This window comes from Mus musculus, chromosome 3, assembly GCF_000001635.26.
Source record: "Mus musculus strain C57BL/6J chromosome 3, GRCm38.p6 C57BL/6J".
Lineage (NCBI taxonomy): Eukaryota > Metazoa > Chordata > Mammalia > Rodentia > Muridae > Mus > Mus musculus.
The window spans coordinates 76,566,377-76,589,910 of record NC_000069.6 but is presented as its reverse complement, the minus strand read 5'-3'; the positions used below and the strand labels follow the sequence as shown (position 1 = coordinate 76,589,910).

At 36.0% G+C, this 23,534-nt stretch overlaps 1 protein-coding gene across 6 annotated transcripts in view; it reads right to left on the bottom strand.

Moving 5' to 3' along the window:
* The window catches only part of Fstl5 (follistatin-like 5), a 635,736-nt gene that overhangs the window by 120,100 nt on the left and 492,102 nt on the right, over window positions 1–23,534 (bottom strand). For all 6 annotated transcript variants that reach the window (XM_006501262.1, XM_017319517.1, XM_006501263.1 and 3 more), the window contains exon 9: window positions 803–964. In XM_006501262.1, the coding sequence (XP_006501325.1) occupies window positions 803–964 (162 nt within the window). The remainder of the gene's footprint in view (window positions 1–802; window positions 965–23,534) is intronic.

Genomic DNA, 23,534 nt, shown 5'->3' with positions numbered 1-23,534 from the left:
TCTTCCTTCTCTTATCTAACATTTTTATTTATTCTCTAAAACTACTTATTTATGTTTATATTGATCACTGAAAATAACTTTTTTGTCTAAGACTCTACTTTTATGTTTCAGTCTAGAATGAAGAACTTGTAACATTTATCTCCCTGATTTTCATGGAAGAAGACAGATACAAGTATGTATAAAATAGGTTACTGTCAATTACAAACGTGGTCTCATCAGAATAACACCTGATTATTTGACAGAAACTTTTAAAGCCATAAGGTGACTAGAAAGATGTATTTTAAGTTTTGAAAGGCCACAACTAGCATCCCACACTACTCAGAACACTATGCAATAAATTAATGGAGAAATAAAAACAAAAACAAAAATCAGCAATAACAAAAACCTTCCATATTAAAAAAAAAAAAAAAAGCAGATTAAAGGAATGTTTAACCACTACATCAACCCTAGTTCTTCAGAGAACTCTAGAAGTGATACTTCAATCTGAAGAGGTTGATAAACACACTCAAGATGTCACCATGGAGCAAAGAAACAATTGAAGACCAATTAATCAAATGACGTATAAATTAGAAAGCTCACTTAGTGGCACCCTATATTAATCTCAATGACTAGACTATTATTTACAACAATAAACATGAGAAAATGCTATCAGTTTTATCTTAGCTGCAGCCATGTTATACTACTGCCAAGAGTTGTTGCAGTAGCTCATTCTCTCACATTGGTTCTGTCTTGAATTTTGTCTAAATTTTACTCAAATAGATGTGCACACTTATTTAATGAAAGGAATGGAAGAAACAGGCACCTTGAAGTGTGAGCTGTTTGGAGAGCTTCGGTGTAATGTCAATCCCATTCTTCAGCCAGCCAAGCTGAGGGTCTGGAATGCCCTCGGCATGGCACCTAAGGCTTGCAGTTACACCAGGTTCTCTGGCCTGACTCTCTGGATACACTCGGATAACTGGAGGAACTAAATGGGAAAAAAACATGGGTAAATAATCAGAATTTGCCATTTGATTATGAAAATGAAGAAAAAATGTAATATGATCACTTATGAATTAAATATTTTATTAGGTTCTATAATTAGTTTCCTGGTATGTGTATCTACTAAAATGCCCCAGGGATTTTTGCATGACAGGTAATTCTGAGTGTGTGTGTGTGTGTGTGTGTGTGTGTGTATACCACAATTCAAACATGATATATAATGTTTCAAAATCCATAAAATCTTGAAAAAATAATATCGAAATAGGCCAACTAAAGGATGACTTAGTCATTAAATTAACACTTAAAATGCATTATAATGAACTAAAACCTTATGGATTGAGTTATTTGAATAAGTAAGTACGTAGCTAGAAAGGAATACATTTCCTTGCAACAGTATATTTAGAAATTAATAAAATCTTATACATAATAGTATACTAACCCCAAATTATTACCAATAAATTTTGTTTAAAGCACCTAATACATTACACTAAGCACAAGAAAACATTATTACAAAGATTTAAAGTAAATAAAATGTATAAAGACAATTGGTTAGTAAAATGAAAACATTATTGATGAATTTAATATTCCCAAATTGATCTGAATAAGTAAGTTCACCCCCAATAAACCTTTAAATTCAGTTTTGTATAGAAGTGTAATAGATAATGCTCAAATCCATGAGGAGTTAAAAGAGGCTCCAAGTGGCCAAAATAATCTCAAAAAGTAGAATGAAAGCTAAAGGGACCCCATGTTGGTTGTTAGAGCTGTGAGATACTGACATGAGGATAATCACAGAGAACTGTGGAGTATAGTTGAAAGCCCAGAAATAACCAGGCACTACTATGGTCAACTGTTATTTCACATAGTGCCAAGATAATGTCCATTAGAACAGTTAATCCATCCAGGTACATGAACTTGACTCCATCATAATATATTTAAATGTATATATACATATTATATGTTATATGTGTATACAATTTGATTCAAGTTAAATCATAGCTCTCAATGTACATGTCAAACATTATAAGTCCTACTTCATAAAATATTTAAATTATATATATATTGTATGTATATATTATTTAAATCAAGCTGAATCATAGTTCTAAATATAAAATCAAATATTATAAATCCTATGAAGTAGCTCTTCAAACAGAGGTACAAAATGTAGTGTTATATGAACTGAACGGGTTATATTTTTGAATACATATATGCATACACATACATACATGCATTCAATAACCATCAGAGAAAAAGCAGACTATAAATTTGAAGGAAAATGGGAAAGGGCATATGGGAGGGTTTGAAGGGTATAACCTGAAGGGAGATATATGATTAAATTATAATCACAAAAATAAAACTAATAAAATGACAGATGTATCAAGTTGTTATCATGATATATCACCATCTTTTACTAATGTATTCATACATAACTTATCCCTATTTATGGAATAAACAATGTGTTTCATGAAAAATGGAAAAGAAAGAAAGCATAGTAACTCATTCTATCATTGAATTTGATGAAAATGCCATAGCTATGACTCACATAATCACAAGCACCAACACAAAAGCAAAGAACTTAAAATCTCAATTGAATTACAATTTTTTTTTGGATCATGACAGGAAATTATCAATAAAGATGAAGAGGGGACTGGAAAATGTGGCTCAGTGGCTAAAAGCAATGGTGCCAAATGCTGAAGACTTGGGTTTAGTTGACAGTACTGACATGGTGGTTCACAATCATTCAATTCCAGTTTTAGGGAATCTGAACTCTTATCTAATCTTATTGTGAATTAAATACACACATGATATGCATGCATACATAGAGGGGAAAAATCATGTATATAAAATAAGTATAAATCTATAGCAATAAGAATGGAAGGAAAGGAGGACAGCTAGGAGACAGTTTTAGTCTTTAATAGGCTGGGCACACAAACGTGGGCCTTGAGTGAAGTAGCCAGAATGCACATTAATAAAAAAACAGGTATAGAGGGGCAAGTATCTGAGTAATTGAGAATAAATTAATTATCCTTGCACTCAGTGGACAGCCAGACTAGCTTGTGAGCTACTGCCAGTGAAAGGGACTATGCCTAGAGGAGATAGGAACTCCACGGGAAAACCAACAAAGTCAACAAACCTGGATCCTTGGGACTCTCAGACACACTGAACCACCAACCAAGAAGATACAGGGGTTGCATCAACACCCCGCCCTCGCATGTGCGCACATAGGTAGCATATAAGAAGCTTAGTTTTCATGTGGGTCCAAACAACTGGAGCCGGGGCTATTCAAAAGCTGTTGCCTGTCCCTGGGATATGTTTTCCTAGCTGGGCGTTCTTGTCTGGCCTCAGTGGAAGAAGATGTGCCTAGTCACACAAAGTGCCACGATGGGAGAGGATACCCAAGCTCCAGGGTGTGGGCATACACTGGGGCCATCACCCTTTCAGAGGAGAAGGCAAGGGGGTATAGGGGAAGGATTGTGAGAGGGGCTGACCAGGAGGAGGGGCAGTGAGCGGGATGTAAAGTGAATAAATAAAACAATAAGTAAGTAAGTAAGTAAGTAAATAAAATAAAATACAAGAAAAGAAAAGAAAGGAAGGGAAGGGGAAGGGAAGGGAAGGGGAAGGGGAGGGAAGGGAAGGGAAAGGGAAGGGGAAGGGGAAGGGGAAGGGGAAGGGAAGGGAAGGGAAGGGAAGGGAAGGGAAGGGAAGGGAAGGGAAGGGAAGAGAAGTAAGAAAAGATGTAGCCTTGATGGATGAAGAATGTCACTGAGGGTGGACATAGGGTTTGTAAACTTGTTCCACTACCACTTACTCACTCTCTTTGATTCCTGTATGTGATTGAAGTATGATTAATCTTCTTCTTGTTCCTGCCACATGCTGCCATGGCTTTCTTATCATTATGGACTCTTAGTCTAGAACCATGACCAAAATTAAATCTTTCTTCCTCAAGCTGGTTTTGTCAGTGTATTTTATCATAACATCACTAAGAAACCAATAAAATGTTTTAAAGCTGAAGGGGCATGAACTGTCTACCCAGATCCTGCAATCTAAATTCTTGCAAGATTAGCTTCCTGTAGATACTAACCTGTTTGTAATTGTACTTGCAAAATCATTGTTAGGATCTTCAATTGGGATCACAAAAATAAAAACAAAGACAAATTAAAAACATTTAAAACTACAAATCAGTACTGGCTAGTGAATGAAAACGTGTGAATTTATTACATTATACAACACTTTCAGCAGGGTAAAGTTTTTAAAGTTGATATAACAGAATTATTGAAGATCTAATGCTAAGAGAAATTAGCCTGACAGAAAAGATCATATACAAAAACAGTACAGCTGTTTGAAAAAGCAGCAAAATGGATAAATGTGTCAAAACAAATTGCAGAAGCTAGGAGGAAGAAATAGAAAATCTACTAATTGGATGAGCATAAGACGCATTTGGGAAGTGGTGCTGTAGGATTATATAATAATTATGATCTTGCAATATTGTGATTGTACTCTAAGTCACCAAATATATATCATATCAGGCTTTCTATCAGAATCTACACACGTAATTCAACATCTAAAAAGTTATAACATTTACCAAAATTAAACCTACTAGTCAAAGCCATTACATTAAAGATGATTGTATTGTTTCACTAAAATAGAGATGCAATGACCTTTTATAAAAAGTATTCCAGCTAATAGAAAAAAAAAATGAAGTGTCAGGTATAGTTCATTAATAGGAACAACATCTTTCTCCACATTCTTTGTCACAGTTGTCTTTAAAATTTGAAGACTCATTCTCCTCACCTTTCAGGGTAGGCTGAACTTAGTGCTTCACAGTTACATGGCACCAGTGCAAAGTATGGAACATTAGGACATAACCTATAGAGAAGATTTGATTTATGCCTGGTTCTATGTGCGATAGTTTCAGTTAATCATACCCATCTGTTCTCTGAAAACATGAAAGGAAAAAATGGCTAAGATAGAAATTCACGAACTCTGAATGCCATGCTGTTTGTAAGTACATGATGAAATTTCACACTATCCCTTTTTATCCTATCAATGACATGAGTCTTGTCTCAATCACACATTCTACTCCACACCTTACCCTTCTACTAGTGATTGATCAGATGACCTGACTATCAGATCAGCCATGATAATACATTGGTGTTTATATAAACTTTACTTTTATTCACAGTGTGTTTCAAGGTCTCAAACATTATAATCTATAAATAAGGGGCTATTCTACTAATTTATTACTCGTAATTTGCTTTTGAGTAATTTCACTACTATGTTACAAAGATACTCAATAGACCTCATAAAGATGATCATATATAAAAGGAAACAGAAAAAGGTCTAACTGCATCTGCTGTCACACCATGAGTTAGTTGCCCTGGGAAGAGACATGTGTGAGCCTCTTGGAAACAGATCCAACACTCATCTCAAGTTTTCAGAAGACTATAGATTTGGTCAATATATGAAAAAAAAAAAGCACTAAACTAAGCTATTCTCAACTTATTATCTCTCCTCTACTTGTTACAGTATGTTTCTACTTTCTTTTAACTATAACATCAAATAACAGATAAATATTATTTTAAACCAATATTTAGGTAACTTGTGATACACCTTATAATATGCTTAAATAAAATTTCCATCCCATACAGGTATTATAAGAGAAAATAATTATTGTTCAATATTAATAAAAATAAACTAAAATACCACACTAAATATTTCCAAAGAAAAACAACTGAAATATTAAAGTGATAGTACATCTTAAATTATTAGATTTGTTAAAGATATTTTTAAAAATCCCTCAAAATCTTTCTATCACACAATGAGCAGATGCAGAGACCTATTAACAAACTCTGGACAGGTCTATGAAAATCCCACAGAAGAGGAGGAGGAAGGATTGTAGGAGCCAGAAGAAAACAGCCCCCAGAATCAGCTAAGAAGGGCTCACTGGAGGCTCGCAGAGACTGCATGGACAAACACAAACTTTCTGTGTCTGAGCTACGTCTTCTGCATATTGCTTATGATTATGTAGCTTGGTGTTTTTGTGGGGTTCCCAGAAATGGGAATGAGTAGGGTTTGTTTGTTTTGTTTGTTTTTCCTTGCTTGGGGCCATTTTTGGCCTAGTGAGCTGTCATGACCAGAATATAAGGGTTTGTGTCTAGTCTCATTGTACCTTCTAAGCCATGTTCAATATCCAATAGATATCCCTGGGAGGAGGTCTTTCTCTCCTCTCTCTCTCTCTCTCTCTCTCTCTCTCTCTCTCTCCCCAAAACAGAGGAGTTGGAGAGGGGTGTTGTGGGTAATGACAAAGAGGAATGGAGACACTTAAGCGAAACTGTAGTTGGGATGTAAAATATGAGGGATGAATAAAAAAACATCACCCAATATAGTCACCACATACACATTTTAAGGAAGACTGAAATGAATTTGATTTCTTCATTAGTTCCAGAAAAGTCTTCTCTTTTTAGAACACAAAGAGAGAACAGGCTTTCTTATCATAATCAAATATATCACAATAATTTACAAGGGCATGCTTGAGTAATTTACAATAAAAGACATTTCTTTGGGTGGGTTTGAAAAATAAAGAAATTAAGAAAGTTTGACAAATACGTATTGTATACTTGAATACATCTGTAGCATCAGTACTGGTGCTTCCTTGGAGGTCAAGCTTTAGAGCATCAGAGAGAAGCAAGGACACTAACAACTGGGTGAGAAGTGGGTTTTGTAATATTTTTACAGATAATATGGCTGCCAGGTACTTGTTCCATATGAATTAGCTTGAATAATGAAAAATATATTTTTAATTTGTAGTTTGTAGAATGGCTATTACTGGTAATTCTTCTGAATATTAGAATATATATAATATCTACAATTAGAAGGAGTAAGTGGGGCAGAAAATCAAAATCTACAGTCTGTAGAGAAAACAATAAAGAACCATAGAAACCTTCAAGTTACAGGCAAGGGAAAATGTGAAAATGTGAAAAGTGAAAATGTGACTTTAGCCGGGTGTGGTGGCGCAGGACTTTAATCCCAGCACTTGGGAGGCAGAGGCAGGCGGATTTCTGAGTTCAAGGCCAGCCTGGTCTACAAAGTGAGTTCCAGGAAAGCCAGGGCTATACAGAGAAACCCTGTCTCGAAAAAAAAAAAAAAAAAAAAAAAAGAAAATGTGACTTTATTTGTTAAGATTAGCACCATGAGGGAGAGGCCTCCTACTCAGTACTAGAACAATGGAAAGGCTGTTAGTATTCCTTCTAGGCTCCACCCCACAGTGACCTGGCAACAATCAGGTAGTCCTGATTCACCCTCTTCTCAGCCTCTTACTCTCTTTCTTACTCTCTCTGTCTCATCTCTCCCCATTCCCTTCACCTTCTCTCTTCAAGTGTTCCTGCCTATCCTCTCTTCTCTCTGTCGTGTCTCTCTCTCTCTCTATCAAACATACCCCTGGCTTCATTTTCTTTTTATAAAAACACAATGGTGACCCTGGGTCAAAATGCCCATAGTCAAAATTCAAACTTATGAAAGGAGAAAGACTAAAAGCTTGCTTGATCCTAAGAAGTCATTAATTTAACATTCAAAAGTTGCTGCTACATTCTCCCTCTGGCCTTCCCTGATCCGAATCCTTTCTGCTCCCATACCCACTCTTACCAATTCCAGTCCTGATCCACGTTTGCCCATTCTATCATTCTCAGTGAGATTCAACTAGTTCCTTTTGCTCCCTCTTAATTAATTAAGATCTTTATGTCAGTAGATTGTTGCATTTTTTCCCTTTACTTTATGGCTAATAACTACCTGTAAGTATATACCATGTTTGTCTTTCTGTGTATGGTACAATTCACTCAGAATGATCTCTCCTTTTCTTCTCCTTCTCCTTCTCCTTCTCCTTCTCCTTCTCCTTCTCCTTCTCCTTCTCCTTCTCCTTCTCCTTCTCCTTCTCCTTCTCCTTCTCCTTCTCCTTCTCCTCCTCCTCCATCTCCTTCTCCTCCTCCTCCTCCTCCTCCTCCTCCTTCTTTCTTCTTCTTCTTCTTCTTCTTCTTCTTCTTCTTCTTCTTCTTCTTCTTCTTCTTCTTCTTCTTCTTCTTCTTCTTCTTCTTCTTTCCCCTGAGATAGGGTTTGTCTGTATATCCCACCCTGGCTATCCTGGAACTTACTCTGTAGACCAACAGGCTGATCTCAAACTCAGAAATCCACCTGTCTCTGTCTCCCAAGTGCTGGGATTAAAGGCGTATGCCACCATTGCCCAGCCAGAATGATCTTTTCTAGTTCTATAGCTTTTTATGCAAATTTCAAGAGGTTATGGATTTTACAAGCTGAGTAATACTCCATTATGTAAATGTACATCTTCTTTATTCATTCTCTGGTTCAGGGACATCCTGGTTGATTTCAATTTCATGCTATTACAAATACAGCTGCCCAAATGCATTTCTGGGATGAGCTAGAAATCAAGCAAAGTAGAAACCTCCAGGAGTCTATGAAGGTGACCCTAGCTAAGACTCCTAGCTATGGAGAATATGGACCCTGAGCCAGTCATCTCCTATAACCCGGTCAGGCTTCCAATGGAGGGATTGGAACAACAACCCAGTCCCAGAACCTTCTACCTACAATTTGTCCTGCGTACCAGATATAGAATGGTAAAGAAAAGATTGAGCAGGAACTGAAGTAGAGGCCAACCTATGACTGAAGCCTAGCATATTTGTCATCAGAGAAGCCTCAACCAGACACTGATGGAAAAAGATCATAGAGCCACAGACAAGCATTAGGTGGCTCTTGGGGAATTCTGAATAAGAACAGGAAGGATTGGTAGAGCTATCAAGACACCACAAGAAAACCTAGAGTCAACTTACTTGGTACCATAGGGGCTCACAGAGCCTGAAATTTCAGCCAAAGATCATGCATAGGACTGTCCTAGGCCCAATGCACATATATTACAGTTGTGTTCCTTCATCTTCATGTGAGACCCCTAAGAGTGAAAACGGGAACTGTCTCTGGCTCTGTAGTCTACTTTCCAGACTGTTTCTTCCTGCTAGGATGCCTTGTCTAGCCTCAATAGAAGTAGAGGTGCCTTGTCTTATGACAACTTCATATGTCTGGGCAGGTTGTTATCCATGAGAAGCCTCCTCTTTCCTGAAGAGAAATGCAGGGTGAGTGGATGTCCATATCAGGGAGAGTGGGGCAGGAAGGATTGGGAGAAGAGGAAGGAGAAACAATTGTGGTCAGGATACAAAGTAAATTAATTACTTAATTAAAATTAGATTTCTGATTATTTGTGTTTAAATGTTGCTGCTTATGTGGACAAAGAGGAAAAAGCTCTACATGAATCTGGAAGCTGAATGTGGTAATGTCTGTCATATGGTATGGCATTTGGGCCATGAGAGTTGCAATAATGAGACTGTCATTGACACTTCCTTCTAGGTTTCAGGGTATTTCTGAGCCAGAACTATCTATGTATCATGTGGTAGCAGTGTTGCTATAACAGGGCTCTGGGAACTTACTGTATGAAGGTGTGGATATGACTCCTGAATTACAATAGAGACCTAAAGATGTAGGAGATATCAGAACAGTGAGAAGTCTGCCAGGGAGAACTGCATAAAAGGAATGGAATCAGACCATAGAAAGATAAGTGCTGCAGACAGCAAATTTAGAGAAGTAGGAGTGGTTAAAGTCCTAGATACTAGTCATGAGGTTTCTTGAGATTTGGACTTGCTTTGTTCCATTCAGTATTTCATCATAATTTTCCCATGCCAGGCTATTGGAATAGGGAGGTATATTCTGTTTCATTGTGAATTTGTTTGTCTGTTTGCTTGTTTGTAATTTGCTGTTTGATTTTATAGGTACCCATAATAGCTTTGATTCTGAAAAGAGTATTTGGACTTTGGATGTTGAGAAATATTGAGACTGTTAAAGACCAAGGGAACTTGTGGAATAAACACATTCTCGTTATGAGCATGATGAGGTTGTTGGACACTTACATTTATAGAATCTGATTGTTTAAATAAGAAATTTCATAATGTCAGATAATTAACATTATATGGTAACATAATATATAACTAACAATACGTGGATTAGGCTATATTAAGGAATACATGCACATGCATACAGTAGCAATTACTGTAAAAATAATGTTCTCTTTTTAATTTGTGTCCCTATTGTTTATTCTTTTTTATTATTATTTTATTTATTAACATTGTCCCCTCCAGTCTCTCCTCTCACAGTTCCTCATTTCACTCTTCCTCCCCCTTGCCTCTAAGAGGGTGTCTTAGCTATCCCTAGACAAAACATCATGACCAGGAAGCAAGTTGGGGAGGAAGGATTCATTTGGCTTACACTTCCATACTGCTGTTCATCACAAAGGAAGTCAGGACTGGAACTTAAGCAGGTCAGGAAGCAGGAGCTGATGTAGAGGACATGGAGGGATGTTCTTTACTGGCTTGCTTCCCCTGGCTTGCTCAGCCTGCTCTCTTATAGAACCAAGACTACCAGCCCAGAGATGGCACTACCCACAAGGGGACCTTCCCGCTTGATCACTAATTGAGAAAATGCCTTACAGCTGGATCTCATGGAGGTATTTCCCCAACTGAAGCTCCTTTCTCTGTGATAACTCCAGCCTGTGTCAAGTTGACACAAAACCAGCCAGTACAGAGGGTTTTCCCCACTACTACCAGGAACACATGAAATCTTAAGGAGAGCAGTGAAGGCTATATCAGAGGGGCTGGATGGAGGAAATGGAAGTGAGAACTATCCTACTTACATTATGTTCCCTAAAATAAAAACAAAGCAAAATTAGTGAAATATCCCAGAGGGGCTCATGTATTTTGGCACTTAGTCCCACTTGCTGGTATTGCTTGGGATATCATGGGATCTTTTCCACCTGTAGCTTTGCTGGTGGAACTATGTCATCAGGGTCATGATTTGAGTGTTTTTCCTCATACCTATTGCAGGTCACTTTCTGTGCTTTGTGCTTGAGGATAAAGATAGGAAATTTGAGTTTCCTTCTTTTGTCATTTACTCTTGTACCTTCTGTGACACTGAAGGCTCTCCCTCTTGTGTAAGTCAAAAAACAAAGCCAAAATAAACAAAAAACAAACAAACAAAAAAGAAAACTGTTTTATAAGTCTTTTGGTAATGATATGTTATCACACACACACACACACATACACACACACACACACACACACACACACACAAAACAGGATACCTTCTACCCTTTGTCCTTAATATGTTGTATGTGTCTAATTGTCAAAATTCTATGTAACAATAAATTTAAGAATCACCTTAGTATTTAAATCTGGCCAAAGTTTAATTTCATGGCACCTGCTTATAGTGCTCTACTGCTAATAAAAATCTGATGGTACAAGGAAAGTATCATCTTTCAAGATCTACTGACACTATAAACCCCATGTAAACCAGATGGTAGTCTCTGTAACAAGGTCCAGACTGTGGGTACACAGATAATTCCAGAATCCTTAGTTCTCTTTCTAGTGATGCTGTAACAATGTAAAAGTAGGCTGTCATCAGCTTTAATGAAAATAAAACAGGATTGAAAGATCTTAGAAAGTTCTGCAGGCTGGAATATCTTGGTACAGTCTTTAGCATTCATAAAAATGGGAACCTCATAGATATCCAAATCCATAACTGCAGCAAGTTTACTCTATTTCATCTCCTGCAATATAATTCAAAACAAAGAACAACAACAACAACAACAACAACAACAACAACAACAAAAAGTCCATACTTAGTCATAATGGGGAGGTAGTACCTAGTTGTTTTTCCAAATCTGGTACAACTTAAATAATTTGTTTTGATATATCAGTTACATTTTTCAAGGGGTTCATGATTCTTTTTGCCCTGGCCTCATTTGCATATCTGTCTCCTATATCTGCCACTGAGTAGCTTTTTTAGAATTTTATTTTGTTTACATTTAAAAGAAACAGCTTTTTTAAAATTATAGGCAAGTCCACACAAACATGGACAAAATATCTTTAAAGCACACCCCATCTCTCACCTCCTAATCACCAGGGAGTCTGGAAATGAGCTTTTAATAAAGACTTATATAAAGATCCATAAGGGAAAACAACTCTTAGTAAATATTTAACAAATAAAAGTGTAACTTGCCACAAAATTTATGACCAAAATGAGAATCAATACAATCTGTGGCCTTTTTGTTTCAGGACAGCAAATAAGAGACAGTATAAATATATTAGATAGTTTTAAAAAGTAAATATCAATCAACTGAAAGAGAAAGATGGATTCTACATTATCCATGTAAAATATATAAATTTTATGAAGGCTGCCTTCAGTTACACTAATCCTCACCACCAAAGGAAAGGTTTTCACAGATCAATCTCTTGCTGAATTATTTCCTGCACTGATTTACCAAGTATTCGGACTTCAGAGAAACAAAACTATTGAATACTAAACTTGCATTATTGAATTTTAGTCCTCAGATGAACTATGTTTGGAGAAAACACAAGATTCTTGTTTTGATATACATCTCAGACATTCTACTGGCACTAAATGATGGTCAACAACAGAGTTATGGGGTAATCAGAGATTAGTATAGTAAATATTGAACCTCACTAACAACAAGCAACAACTTTAAAAACGGATTCATTCCTGATAAGCATGTTATATAGTATAAATGAGGATTGGTAGCAGCTTACATTCAAAAGTTAATACTCCTACAAAGAATATTTCAAGTTCTTCCAGGACAGACATTTTTAGTAGAACGTCACTATGAACTAGTCATTTTTTTTCCATTTTTATTAGGTATTTACCTCATTTACATTTCCAATGCTATACCAAAAGTCCCCCATACCCACCCACCCCCACTCCCCTACCCACCCCCTCCCCCTTTTGGGCCCTGGCATTCCCCTGTACTGGGGCATATAAAGTTTGCGTGTCCAATGGGCCTTTCTTTCCAGTGATGGCCGACTAGGCCATCTTTTGATACATATGCAGCTAGAGTCAAGAGCTCCGGGGTACTGGTTAGTTCATAATGTTGTTCCACCTATAGGGTTGCAGACCACCAACAGATTGGGAAAGGATCATTACCTATCCTAAATCAGATAGGGGACTAATATCCAACATATATAAAGAACTCAAGAAGGTGGACTTCAGAAAATCAAATAACCCCATTAAAAAATGGGGCTCAGAACTGAACAAAGAATTCTCACCTGAGGAATACCGAATGGCAGAAAAGCACCTGAAAAAATGTTCAACATCCTTAATCATCAGGGAAATGCAAATCAAAACAACCCTGAGATTCCACCTCACACCAGTCAGAATGGCTAAGATCAAAAATTCAGGTGACAGCAGATGCTGCCGTGGATGTGGAGAAAGAGGAACACTCCTCCATTGTTGGTGGGATTGCAGGCTTGTACAACCACTCTGGAAATCAGTCTGGCGGTTCCTCAGAAAATTGGACATAGTACTACCGGAGGATCCAGCAATACCTCTCCTGGGCATATATCCAGAAGATGCCCCAACTGGTAAGAAGGACACATGCTCCACTATGTTCATAGCAGCCTTATTTATAATAGCCAGAAGCTGGAAAGAACCCAGATGCCCCTCAACAGAGGAATGGATACAGAAAATGTGGTACATCTACACAATGGAGTACTACTCAGCTATTAAAAAGAATGAATTTATGAAATTCCTAGCCAAATGGATGGACGTGGAGGGCATCATCCTGAGTGAGGTAACACATTCACAAAGGAACTCACACAATATGTACTCACTGATAAGTGGATATTAGCCCCAAACCTAGGATACCCAAGATATAAGATACAATTTGCTAAACACATGAAACTCAAGAAGAATGAAGACTGAACTAGTCATTTTGTTTAACTCTTAGTGCATAGGGAAGAGATCTTATCTATGTTAAAGGGTGGCCCTGGCTAGCTTCACGTCCACTTGACACAAGCTAGAGGTGTATGAAAAAAGAATAACAATTGAGAAAATGCCTCCTTACAATCCAGCTGCAGGCCATTTTGTTAATTAACAATTAATTGGGAGAAGGTACAGCCCACTGTGAGTGCTGCTATCTCTGGGCTATAGTTCCATAAGAAATTAACCTGGTAGGCCAGGGCAAGAAAGCCAGTAGTAGGCAGCACTACTCCATGGCCTCTGCATAAGCTCCTCCATCCAAGTTCCTGCCCTGTTTGAATTCCTGTCCTGACTTCCTTCAGTGATGGATTGCAGTGTAGAAATGTACGCCAAATACTTCCCTTCCCAACTTGCTTTTGGTGCTGGTGTTTTATCGAAGTTTAGAAACCCTAACAAAGTCTTTTCAAATTAGACTTAGCCCAGAGGTATAGTACATTTCTGATTTTTCTCTTTGTTGTTCTTTTTTTACTTCTCCTTTTTAGTTTGTTTGTTTCTTTTCCCAGCATCCCCAGCAGTCAGGAGCTAAGGCTGCATCCTCCTTTCTCCATTTGGATGAACTTAATGCTTATAATTCTTCCTCAGCTTCCTGCACACAGAGATGTTAGCTGTGCGATGGTACCATGTGTAAATTCAACGTTTCTTCATATATGATATCTCTTAAAGACTAAAAACCACAAGTCAACTTATGGATTATTTTCAACCACACTAGTTTAAAATGCTTGACTTATCCTATACAATATTGCCAAATTGTGAGCTGACAAATTGTACAATGGATAAATTGATGGGATAGCCCAAGATAAGCTGTCAAGTTACACTGCCAGAACTGGAGAGTTCAAGGTAAACAAGAGAACCTGATTCAATAAATTAAAGAATTCTTGATGAACATTCCTGCTATCAGCTTAAAGCTACACATTAATGTACAAAAAATTCATGAACACTGAGATCTACCTATATACATGTGAATACACATGTGTAATACATATACACACATACATAGAAAAGTACTGAAAATCATAGAGAACGATATAAAGTTGTGTACATATACAAACTTATTTACTAGATTACGTTGTTAAAGTTGTTCACAAAACATAACTGAATTTTTATAAAATGTAAGAGCCCACAAATGATATGAATGCATGAATTTTAGTCATGCAAAATTTTTAACCACATATAGGATTTGCACCTTTTTAAAAGATTTTTCAAAGAAAAATAAATAAATTGAGCAAACTTACATTACTAGCCATCTTCTATTTCTCTCTTTTCTATATTAACATGTTGTCATATTTAGAGTTTTACTGCTATAAACAGACACCATGACCACTCTTATAAAGACAACATTTAATTGTGACTGGCTTATAGGTTAAGATGTTCAATCTATTATCATTACAGTAGAATCATGGCAGCACCAGGGTGGGCATGGTGCAGGAAGAGTTGAGAGTTCTACATTTTCATCTGAAGACTACTAGAAGACTGGCTTCCAAGCAGCTATGATGAGGGTCTTAAAGCCCACACCCACAATGACACACTTCCTCTAAAAAGGCCATACTTCCTAACAGTGCCACTACCTAAGCCAAGCAAGATCAAACCACTACACACATTGAAGTATTCTGAGCTTGCAATGGCCAAACACAACAAAAAAAATATAGTGTTTCTAAATGAAATGTTTATCATCTAGTGCTGATTATAAAATATGGCTCTTTCTATGGTTCTACTGAGCCTCAATTAGTCTATATTAAAACTCTAAGATAAACTTTTAGTTGTACTACATTTGGCAGACTAACAATATTAAAAACATATTAAATTTTTTCTTTTAAAGTATCATTGTCTGCTAATTGAATACATCTATAGAATTTTGCAATGAACTGCAGTGGAATTTATCAAGGAAATTGAATATTATTCCACTATTTAGTTAAAATAAATATTAATTATAAATAAATTGGAGAAAGGTAATCAAAAATTGAGTAACAGTTCGCATATACAAAATGTAAATGAAAAAATACTGCATCGGGATAAACCGATTGTCTAGGAGTAAAGGGTGAGACATTTTAATGAATCTTTACATAAACTTTAATGTATAAATAAGACTCTGATACTCAAAATGGAGAACTCACAATACAGATAAAATAAGTATAATATTTATAATTATATTTACTTAGGTCTTTCTGGAAATTTTGATATTAATATGAAAGTATACTTACTATAATCAACAGAAAATGATACTGTGTTTAATGAAGATACACATAAAGTTGTCAAGCACGTGGAAATATTCTCAAAGGCTCACAATACTCATTGTATTTGGACGACAGGGAAGGAAAAGTCTAACAGAACAATTTTATCCTAAAATAATTTTCTAACAACATTAGAAAACATCTAAAGAGAATATATTATCTCCATAGCCTTAAAAGATGCTTCTGCCTCAATCTCTATATATTCAGGTTATAATTTTTCTTAGAAGTTGCTGCATTTGTCTAGCCAGTATGGAAACAGCAGAGCCTGACTGTCATGGAAGCCAGATTTTAACTAGAGTCAAAGATGTAGACCAAAGTGATGACTTCATTCCAACTGAAGGTCCACAGTCAGGTCACTGATTGCTTTTCATTTGTTTTATGCCATTATCTTCAACTCTTTTGAAGAATTCTATCACAGCTCTCCCACAAATTATTCAAACAGCTGCAACTGTTAGGAAGGATTCCGAGAAAGCTTGAGGGTAGGAATATAAATGTGTCTGAACGAGTGCTGATTCACAGCGGCATCTGGATTGTTCTGTTTGTATTATGACTTTCTTTGTCATTAAAGCAACTTTCCTATGAAAAATTACAGACTGGGTTTAATAAATATTTTAAATGCTACTGAGCCTGTCCAATGCCTTTTGTCTCTGACATTATTAAAGCCATCAATTTCTCTTTAACACTGTCCCAAAGCAGTCTTTTTATATTCATGAGATTCACACTGCCTCTTGTCAATATTACAGAGCTCTCTGATCACATTACTGCAGTCTCCATGAAAGGATAGTCTGTAACAAATGTGGAAGGTAAAGTATAAAATTAAGATCAGTATACATACAGCTATAATCTTTTGTGAGGTCTGTTTATTAGGTCTTCCTATTCCATGATATGTTGAGAAATCACTCAATTTTTTTAAGCTGCCTGGGTGGCAATAGTTTATCTTAGCTTAATTAAGTTAGATCTGCTCTACTATTGGTTAATGTTGTGAAAGCTCATGCTTTTACACTCCAGTTTCAAAGTTTCAAAAGTTCTTACTTTTAGAAATGAGAGAGAGAAGAGAGGAGAGAGACAGAGAGAGACAGAGAGAGACAGAGAGCGAGAAAAGATGTGTCTCTCACTAAGGAGAGGCTCTAGCTCTATGCTGGTTAGATTGTTGTCAATTTTTGTCATTAAATTGGGGTCATTTGCATAAAAAAACCTCGATTGAGAAACCACATCTATAATGCTGGCCTGTGAGCACAGCGCATTTGTAGGGATTTTCTTTTTTTTTTTTCCATTTTTTATTAGGTATTTAGCTCATTTACATTTCAAATGCTATACCAAAAGTCCCCCATACCCACCCACCCCCACTTCCCTACCCACCCACTCCCCCTTTTTGGCCCTGGCGTTACCCTGTACTGGGGCATATAAAGTTTGCAAGACCAATGGGCCTCTTTTTCCAGTGATGGCCGACTAGGCCATCTTTTGATACATATGCAGCTGGAGTCAAGAGCTCCAGGATACTGGTTAGTTCATAATGTTGTTCCGCCTATAGGGTTGCAGATCCCTTTAGCTCCTTGGGTACTTTCTCTAGCTCCTCCATTGGGAGCCCTGTGATCCATACATTAGCTGACTGTGAGCATCCACTTCTGTGTTTGCTAGGCCCCGGCCTAGTCTCACAAGAGACAGCTACATCTGGGTCCTTTTGATAAAATCTTGCTAGTGTATGCAATGGTGTCAGCGTTTGGATGCTGATTATGGGGTGGATCCCTGGATATGGCAGTCTCTACATGGACCATCCTTTTATCTCAGCTCCAAACTTTGTCTCTGTAACTCCTTCCCAGGGTGTTTTGTTCCCACTTCTAAGGAGGGGCATAGGGATTTTCTTGACTGCTTGTTGTGGCTGGGGCCACTGTCTCTGTGCCAACCATTGGCAGTTGGTCCTGAGTTATATAAAATGCAAGGTGAGAAAACTAGAAGGAACAGGTCAGTAAGTAGCACTCTTCTATGTCCTCTATTCCAGTCCCCTCATCTACATTACTGTATTCAGCTCTTACATTAACTTCCCTCCGTGAGTGATTATTACCTGGAAGTGTAAAATGAAATAAACCCTTTCTTCCCTGGGCTGCTTTGGGTCAATGCATGTCACATCAGTAGAAACTAAAATAAGGGAGTTGTAAAAAATTAATTAATTACTAATATGCTAAAACTTAAACAAATAAGCCTATTTTTCAACATTATATTAAAAAGCAGGTTAAGAGGTATATAATCATAGAACGTTTTACTCATCCTTTTCTACAGTGTGTGGCCTTACTAAGTGCATAAGTTACTTTCCTTGGGTCTGTAGCATACACCTGACTGAAAGGATCTTAATGGGCAAAAGCTTACTTGCATTCATGTAACAGCATTGCAAGCTGCTGTTGAGGGAAAGGCATGTGCTCACTTTTATCAGTACTGGGATCCTCCATGGCTGGGAAGCAATGGTGATGAAAGCAAGCGGTAGCAGTTATTCATGTTAGCACCTGGCTACCTTTCTCTGTCTCCATTTCTTTCTCAGTCTGGGATTGAGTATGGACAATACAATTCACATTTAGAGTGTGTCTTCCCCCAGAGAATTATACATAGAATGTCCTCACTGAGACACGCAAAGGTATGTAGCATGAATAACGAGCACATGTCTTAATGCAATGAGGTTGAAAATGTCACTGACCTACTAACCTTGTTCCACAATTTGTACAGAAGGAAAAACTGTAGCATACATGATGACACAAGCCAACACGCCCAAATGTATTACAGAAAATTTCGTAGGTTGCAGATTTTCGACAAGATTTATTGCTACCTAGATAGGTGACAGGGAAGACTCATTTCTGATACTTTCAATGAGTTTTTTCCTAACTTGAAATATGAAGCATTTTAATGCGATAATCTGTAATAGATATATAAAATACAAATTCCTATACAGATAGGTAGCAATTAAACCTTGATACCATTGTTGTTTACAGTATTATTAGGAGCTTTTTCAATAGAAAAAATATAGAAATATTAATATTAAAAAACTTAAATTTTTAAAGGAAACATATAATAAACCAAACATTGAAAACGTCTCCTAGCTTAGGTTAAATACATCTATAAATGTACTCTAATTTATCTACCCTATCACTCCAAGGAAATGTGTATAGTTTTGTGGCGTGTTGGAATTGTCAGAAGAAAGATTTTTTTTTTTTTTTTTTGGAAACTACCTACCTATGAACACTTTAAAATAGAATAGTGTTTTAAGGTTTATAAATATATTTGCCTCATTTCAGAATAAATCTTTAATATGAATTATAAATACTATTTGAAATGAGGAATAGCTATGATATTAATTTAGTTTAAAGGCCCTCTTAAACAAAGCTCTCAAAATAATTGTTGAAACTAATATTTAACAGATTAAGAAAATATTTACTTTCAAAAGCAATCTTAGCATTACAAAGCTAAGGTAATAAAAAGGAGTCTTAAAATAATATATGGGTGTACTATTATAAAAATTGTGGGAAAAAAGAAATTTTATTGTATGGCTTTTAAATATAGCAATGCATATTTTCTCATTTTTTACTACTACATAGAATGGTATTTTAATTTTTTTATATAAAACTCAGCAGGCACTGGAGATGTTGCTCAGACTTAGAACACTGGACTAGAAACACATGCACCCAGGGCTTATCTTTCACACCAGAAAACACCGTTAATTAAATGCAGATTATGATGTCACTAAGAGATTGCTACAATGTATTAGAATGTTTAAAATGAAAATGGTGACAATGTCAAATGTTGTCAAAACTAAATCAACCTAATAATTCACACATTGCTAGTGAGAATACAAAATGTTAATGCTATTTATGTTTCTCATGAAAATAGAGAGTAAATGAAAGCCTACCATGTTATTAGTCAAACTTAAGCATTTATCTCAGAAAATATAACTTCTGTTAACATAAAAACTGAACATTAATGTGGTGACTTTTATCTGTAATAAGATGCAACTTGAGCCAAGATAGTTGTCTTTTAGCGAGTGATATCTAGACAATCTTATCCATACAAACTAGGAAACTACAGTAAAGGTCTGTAGTACAATACTACCATGAAACTTAAGTGGGTAACTACCTTCTTTCTGATTAGATTTAAGGCCTGCTTTACAGATTGAAACCAATGCTTCATACTGAAGTTGAAATTCTTGAAGATTCAGTTGTGTCATGTGATGTTTGTCTGGACGCTCTCTTAATGAGAGGTTGTTTTGCTGAAGCAGACATGTGAGAGGATGTTTTGCTGAGGTCGTCACTTGAGAGGATACGTGATGGTTTGGAAAGAGTATAAGCATAACCCAACAGGCAGTGAAGGAAGCTCCTGAATTGGTTCACCTTGCAACACTTTGTTGGTCTTCACTGATCATTACTTGTTATGACTTTGTAGAAAGAAAGCACCTCATGGTATTCTGGCTGCTTCTGCAGACTCATAACAATTTTGCTGAGCCTGTGTGTGTGTGTGTCTATCTATCTATCTATCTATATATATATATATATATATATATATATATATATATATATACATACAGAGAGAGAGAGAGAGAGAGAGAGAGAGAGAGAGAATGAGAGCAGACTGCTGCTCCTGTTTCATATATAATTTTCTGGACTGGACTGCTGATATCCTGATAATGATGATTGGAATCAACCCCAAAGAACTACTTCTTAACAGGTCTACATTCCCCTTGCCTATTAACCATCATCTTCCACTATCTTTGATCACTGCGCTAGAAAGGAGGTTGAAGTGTTTGAAAACCCTAATTAAAGTGTATTTTGAAAAAAAATCTAAGCTTATATCCTACTGTAAATATGGCTCAGAGATCATAGTTGGAAAGACCACAGGCTTCAGCCTGACTTACTACTAAATGGACGTTTTAACATCATCAATCTTCTTTCTAGATTCTTATTTCTGTATACATACATCCTTTCTAGGTTCTTATTTCTGTATACATACATCCTTCTATATTTCTGATCTTGTCAGAGAAATTTCTTAGTGCAGTGGAATTCCGCTAGTGCAGAAACTTACAACTGTTCAATGTGCTTACTAAAAAAGTATCAAGAGTTTGTTCAGACATAAATGGAATATCTATCTCACACCACCCCTCTAAACCTTAGGAACCACCACCATAGAATAGTCAAAGAAAGATTTTAAGAGCCAGGGGTCTTACAAGACCAGAGAAAAACAGTGTTCTTGATATGATCAAACCTCAGCACTCATGCACTCACAGCAACTCCTGCACCAGACTTACAAAGATTAAAACAGACAGCATTTTAGCATGGGGATGGAAGGGGTTCATGATCATAGCCACTAACTGAGGCCATATTAACAGCTGATTGCTTCTGAGAGAGGTAAAGTCAGTGCTCTTTACAGATGTGGCCCCTGGTAGGTCAACCATACTCAATGGATGGCCCCATATCCTTAATTATAGGGACAACACAAACTGGGATCAGTGAGCTATTGAATAATAAAGAAATGAAGTTAAAGGAGTAGAGAATTTGGGAGTGGATCTTAAAGGACTTAGTGGAAATAGTGAGAGATATACATGATCAAAATATATGCAATTCACATGTAGTTAATACAATATTATATTTAATAACCCTTTATTCTCCTAAAATATTTGATATCTCTCTAACAATTTGACCAAGAAGCATAGATATTATTCTTGCCAAATATTACACAGCAAACTTAAAATGTTAAATTTATAACTCATAGGTTTAAAAATTAAATCTTGCAGATTTTCTTGTCAAATACAAATTATTAAGCTAAAATTTAAAAAAATTAATATGGAATGAAGCCATAATAGTGTTTTTAAAGGTAAATACATTACTATATTAAAAAATATCACAGATATGTTAAAATAAAATGGATAAAAATGAAACCATGATTCATCCCTCATTATATTTTAAAAGAAAATAAGTATTAAATTAATTTATCTAAAGAATGATTACATGTATTATTCAAAATATTATTAAAATTAATCCTATCTTAATTAACGTAAATACAAATTAATGTGTATTATCAGAAGTATCAGCCTTCTCAGGAATACATATACAGGAATCATTATTAAATCACCATCATTATCACATATAGGACTTCATACAATTATTTTTAACACATTTTCCATTTTTGACCTGATCTAATGATAATTTAGAGTGATAATCACAACAGCAAAGAATGCTTAGCTTTAGGAGCCTAGTCCTATCAACATCAAAGTATGAGTTATCCTTATTTAAAGCAAAACTGCAGTTTTCAGCTTTATCAATAGATGGCAGACCATTTACAATATGTTTTACTAAAAGTAATGATATTTACTCAAACATATCAACTGATAAAAAATATAACCCTGATATAAAAAGCTTGATGTATGTAATTTGTTTTCCTAAAATTTATTGTCAGTAATGAGTTTATTCTTTTTTTCCTTTACCTATGCATTTCTTTGTTCTATATATTATATTCACTTTCAAAATTATCTCCTAATATTTACAGCAATACATAGTACCTTATTAATAACTTTCATTGTTCTGACAAGCCCACTGCTTTGAAGCTTTTGTTTCTATGTTCAAGCGTGCGGTTGAGGATTTCTTATAGAATAGGTAACCACAGTGCATTGCAGTAGTAATGCTGTCATAGAACCTTGCATATTTATTAATATTTTATTTTGTTGCATCTTAATTTATTTTATTTGATGCCAATCTTGATATGTCCCAGAATCTCCTATACTCTCTTTTTAGACCTGCAAGCTTTCAAACTCCTGAGTTTTATTTTTGCCTAATCCTCCTGAGATTAAGGCTAATGGCTGTTTTATTTTAAAATAACTAGTGACCTTCAACCAAAAGGTAAGCTGCTTACCAGTACTATAATAGTAAAAATAATCTATTCAGAGTTGTGGAATTATATTGACAGCCACAAATGCCACTCATGGTAAGCATCATTTATTCAAAAACTTAAGAGAAAATATCTTTAGATTGTTTTAGTAGAATTTACATAATTTGTTTATATGTAATGAGATAGCTTGGGGAATCTTACCCAACTATACATATAAAATTCAGCTATGTTTACCATAACTTTTCATAATGTCAGAAAGTAACTTCATGCAGTATTTTGGTGTGTCTCACATTCATTGGTAACTCATTACACGAGGTTTAGTGTGAAGTGCTACATGTGGGCAGTCCATCAGCACCAAAAAGTTTGCAGAGCTGGGGCACTTGGAATTTCAGGGCTGTGCCTTAGCGATGCTCAGCATCTACTGTAGAATGTTAATCACACAGTGAATAAGAGACTGAATTTCATTTTGAAGCATACCCTCATATAATTAGTAGAGATCTATTGGAGGTGCTCAGAAAAAGAATCCCATTTTTCCCTCTGGAAAACAATCTTAAACTGCTGTGTATTAGCTGGTAATGTCACAGAAGCAGGGGG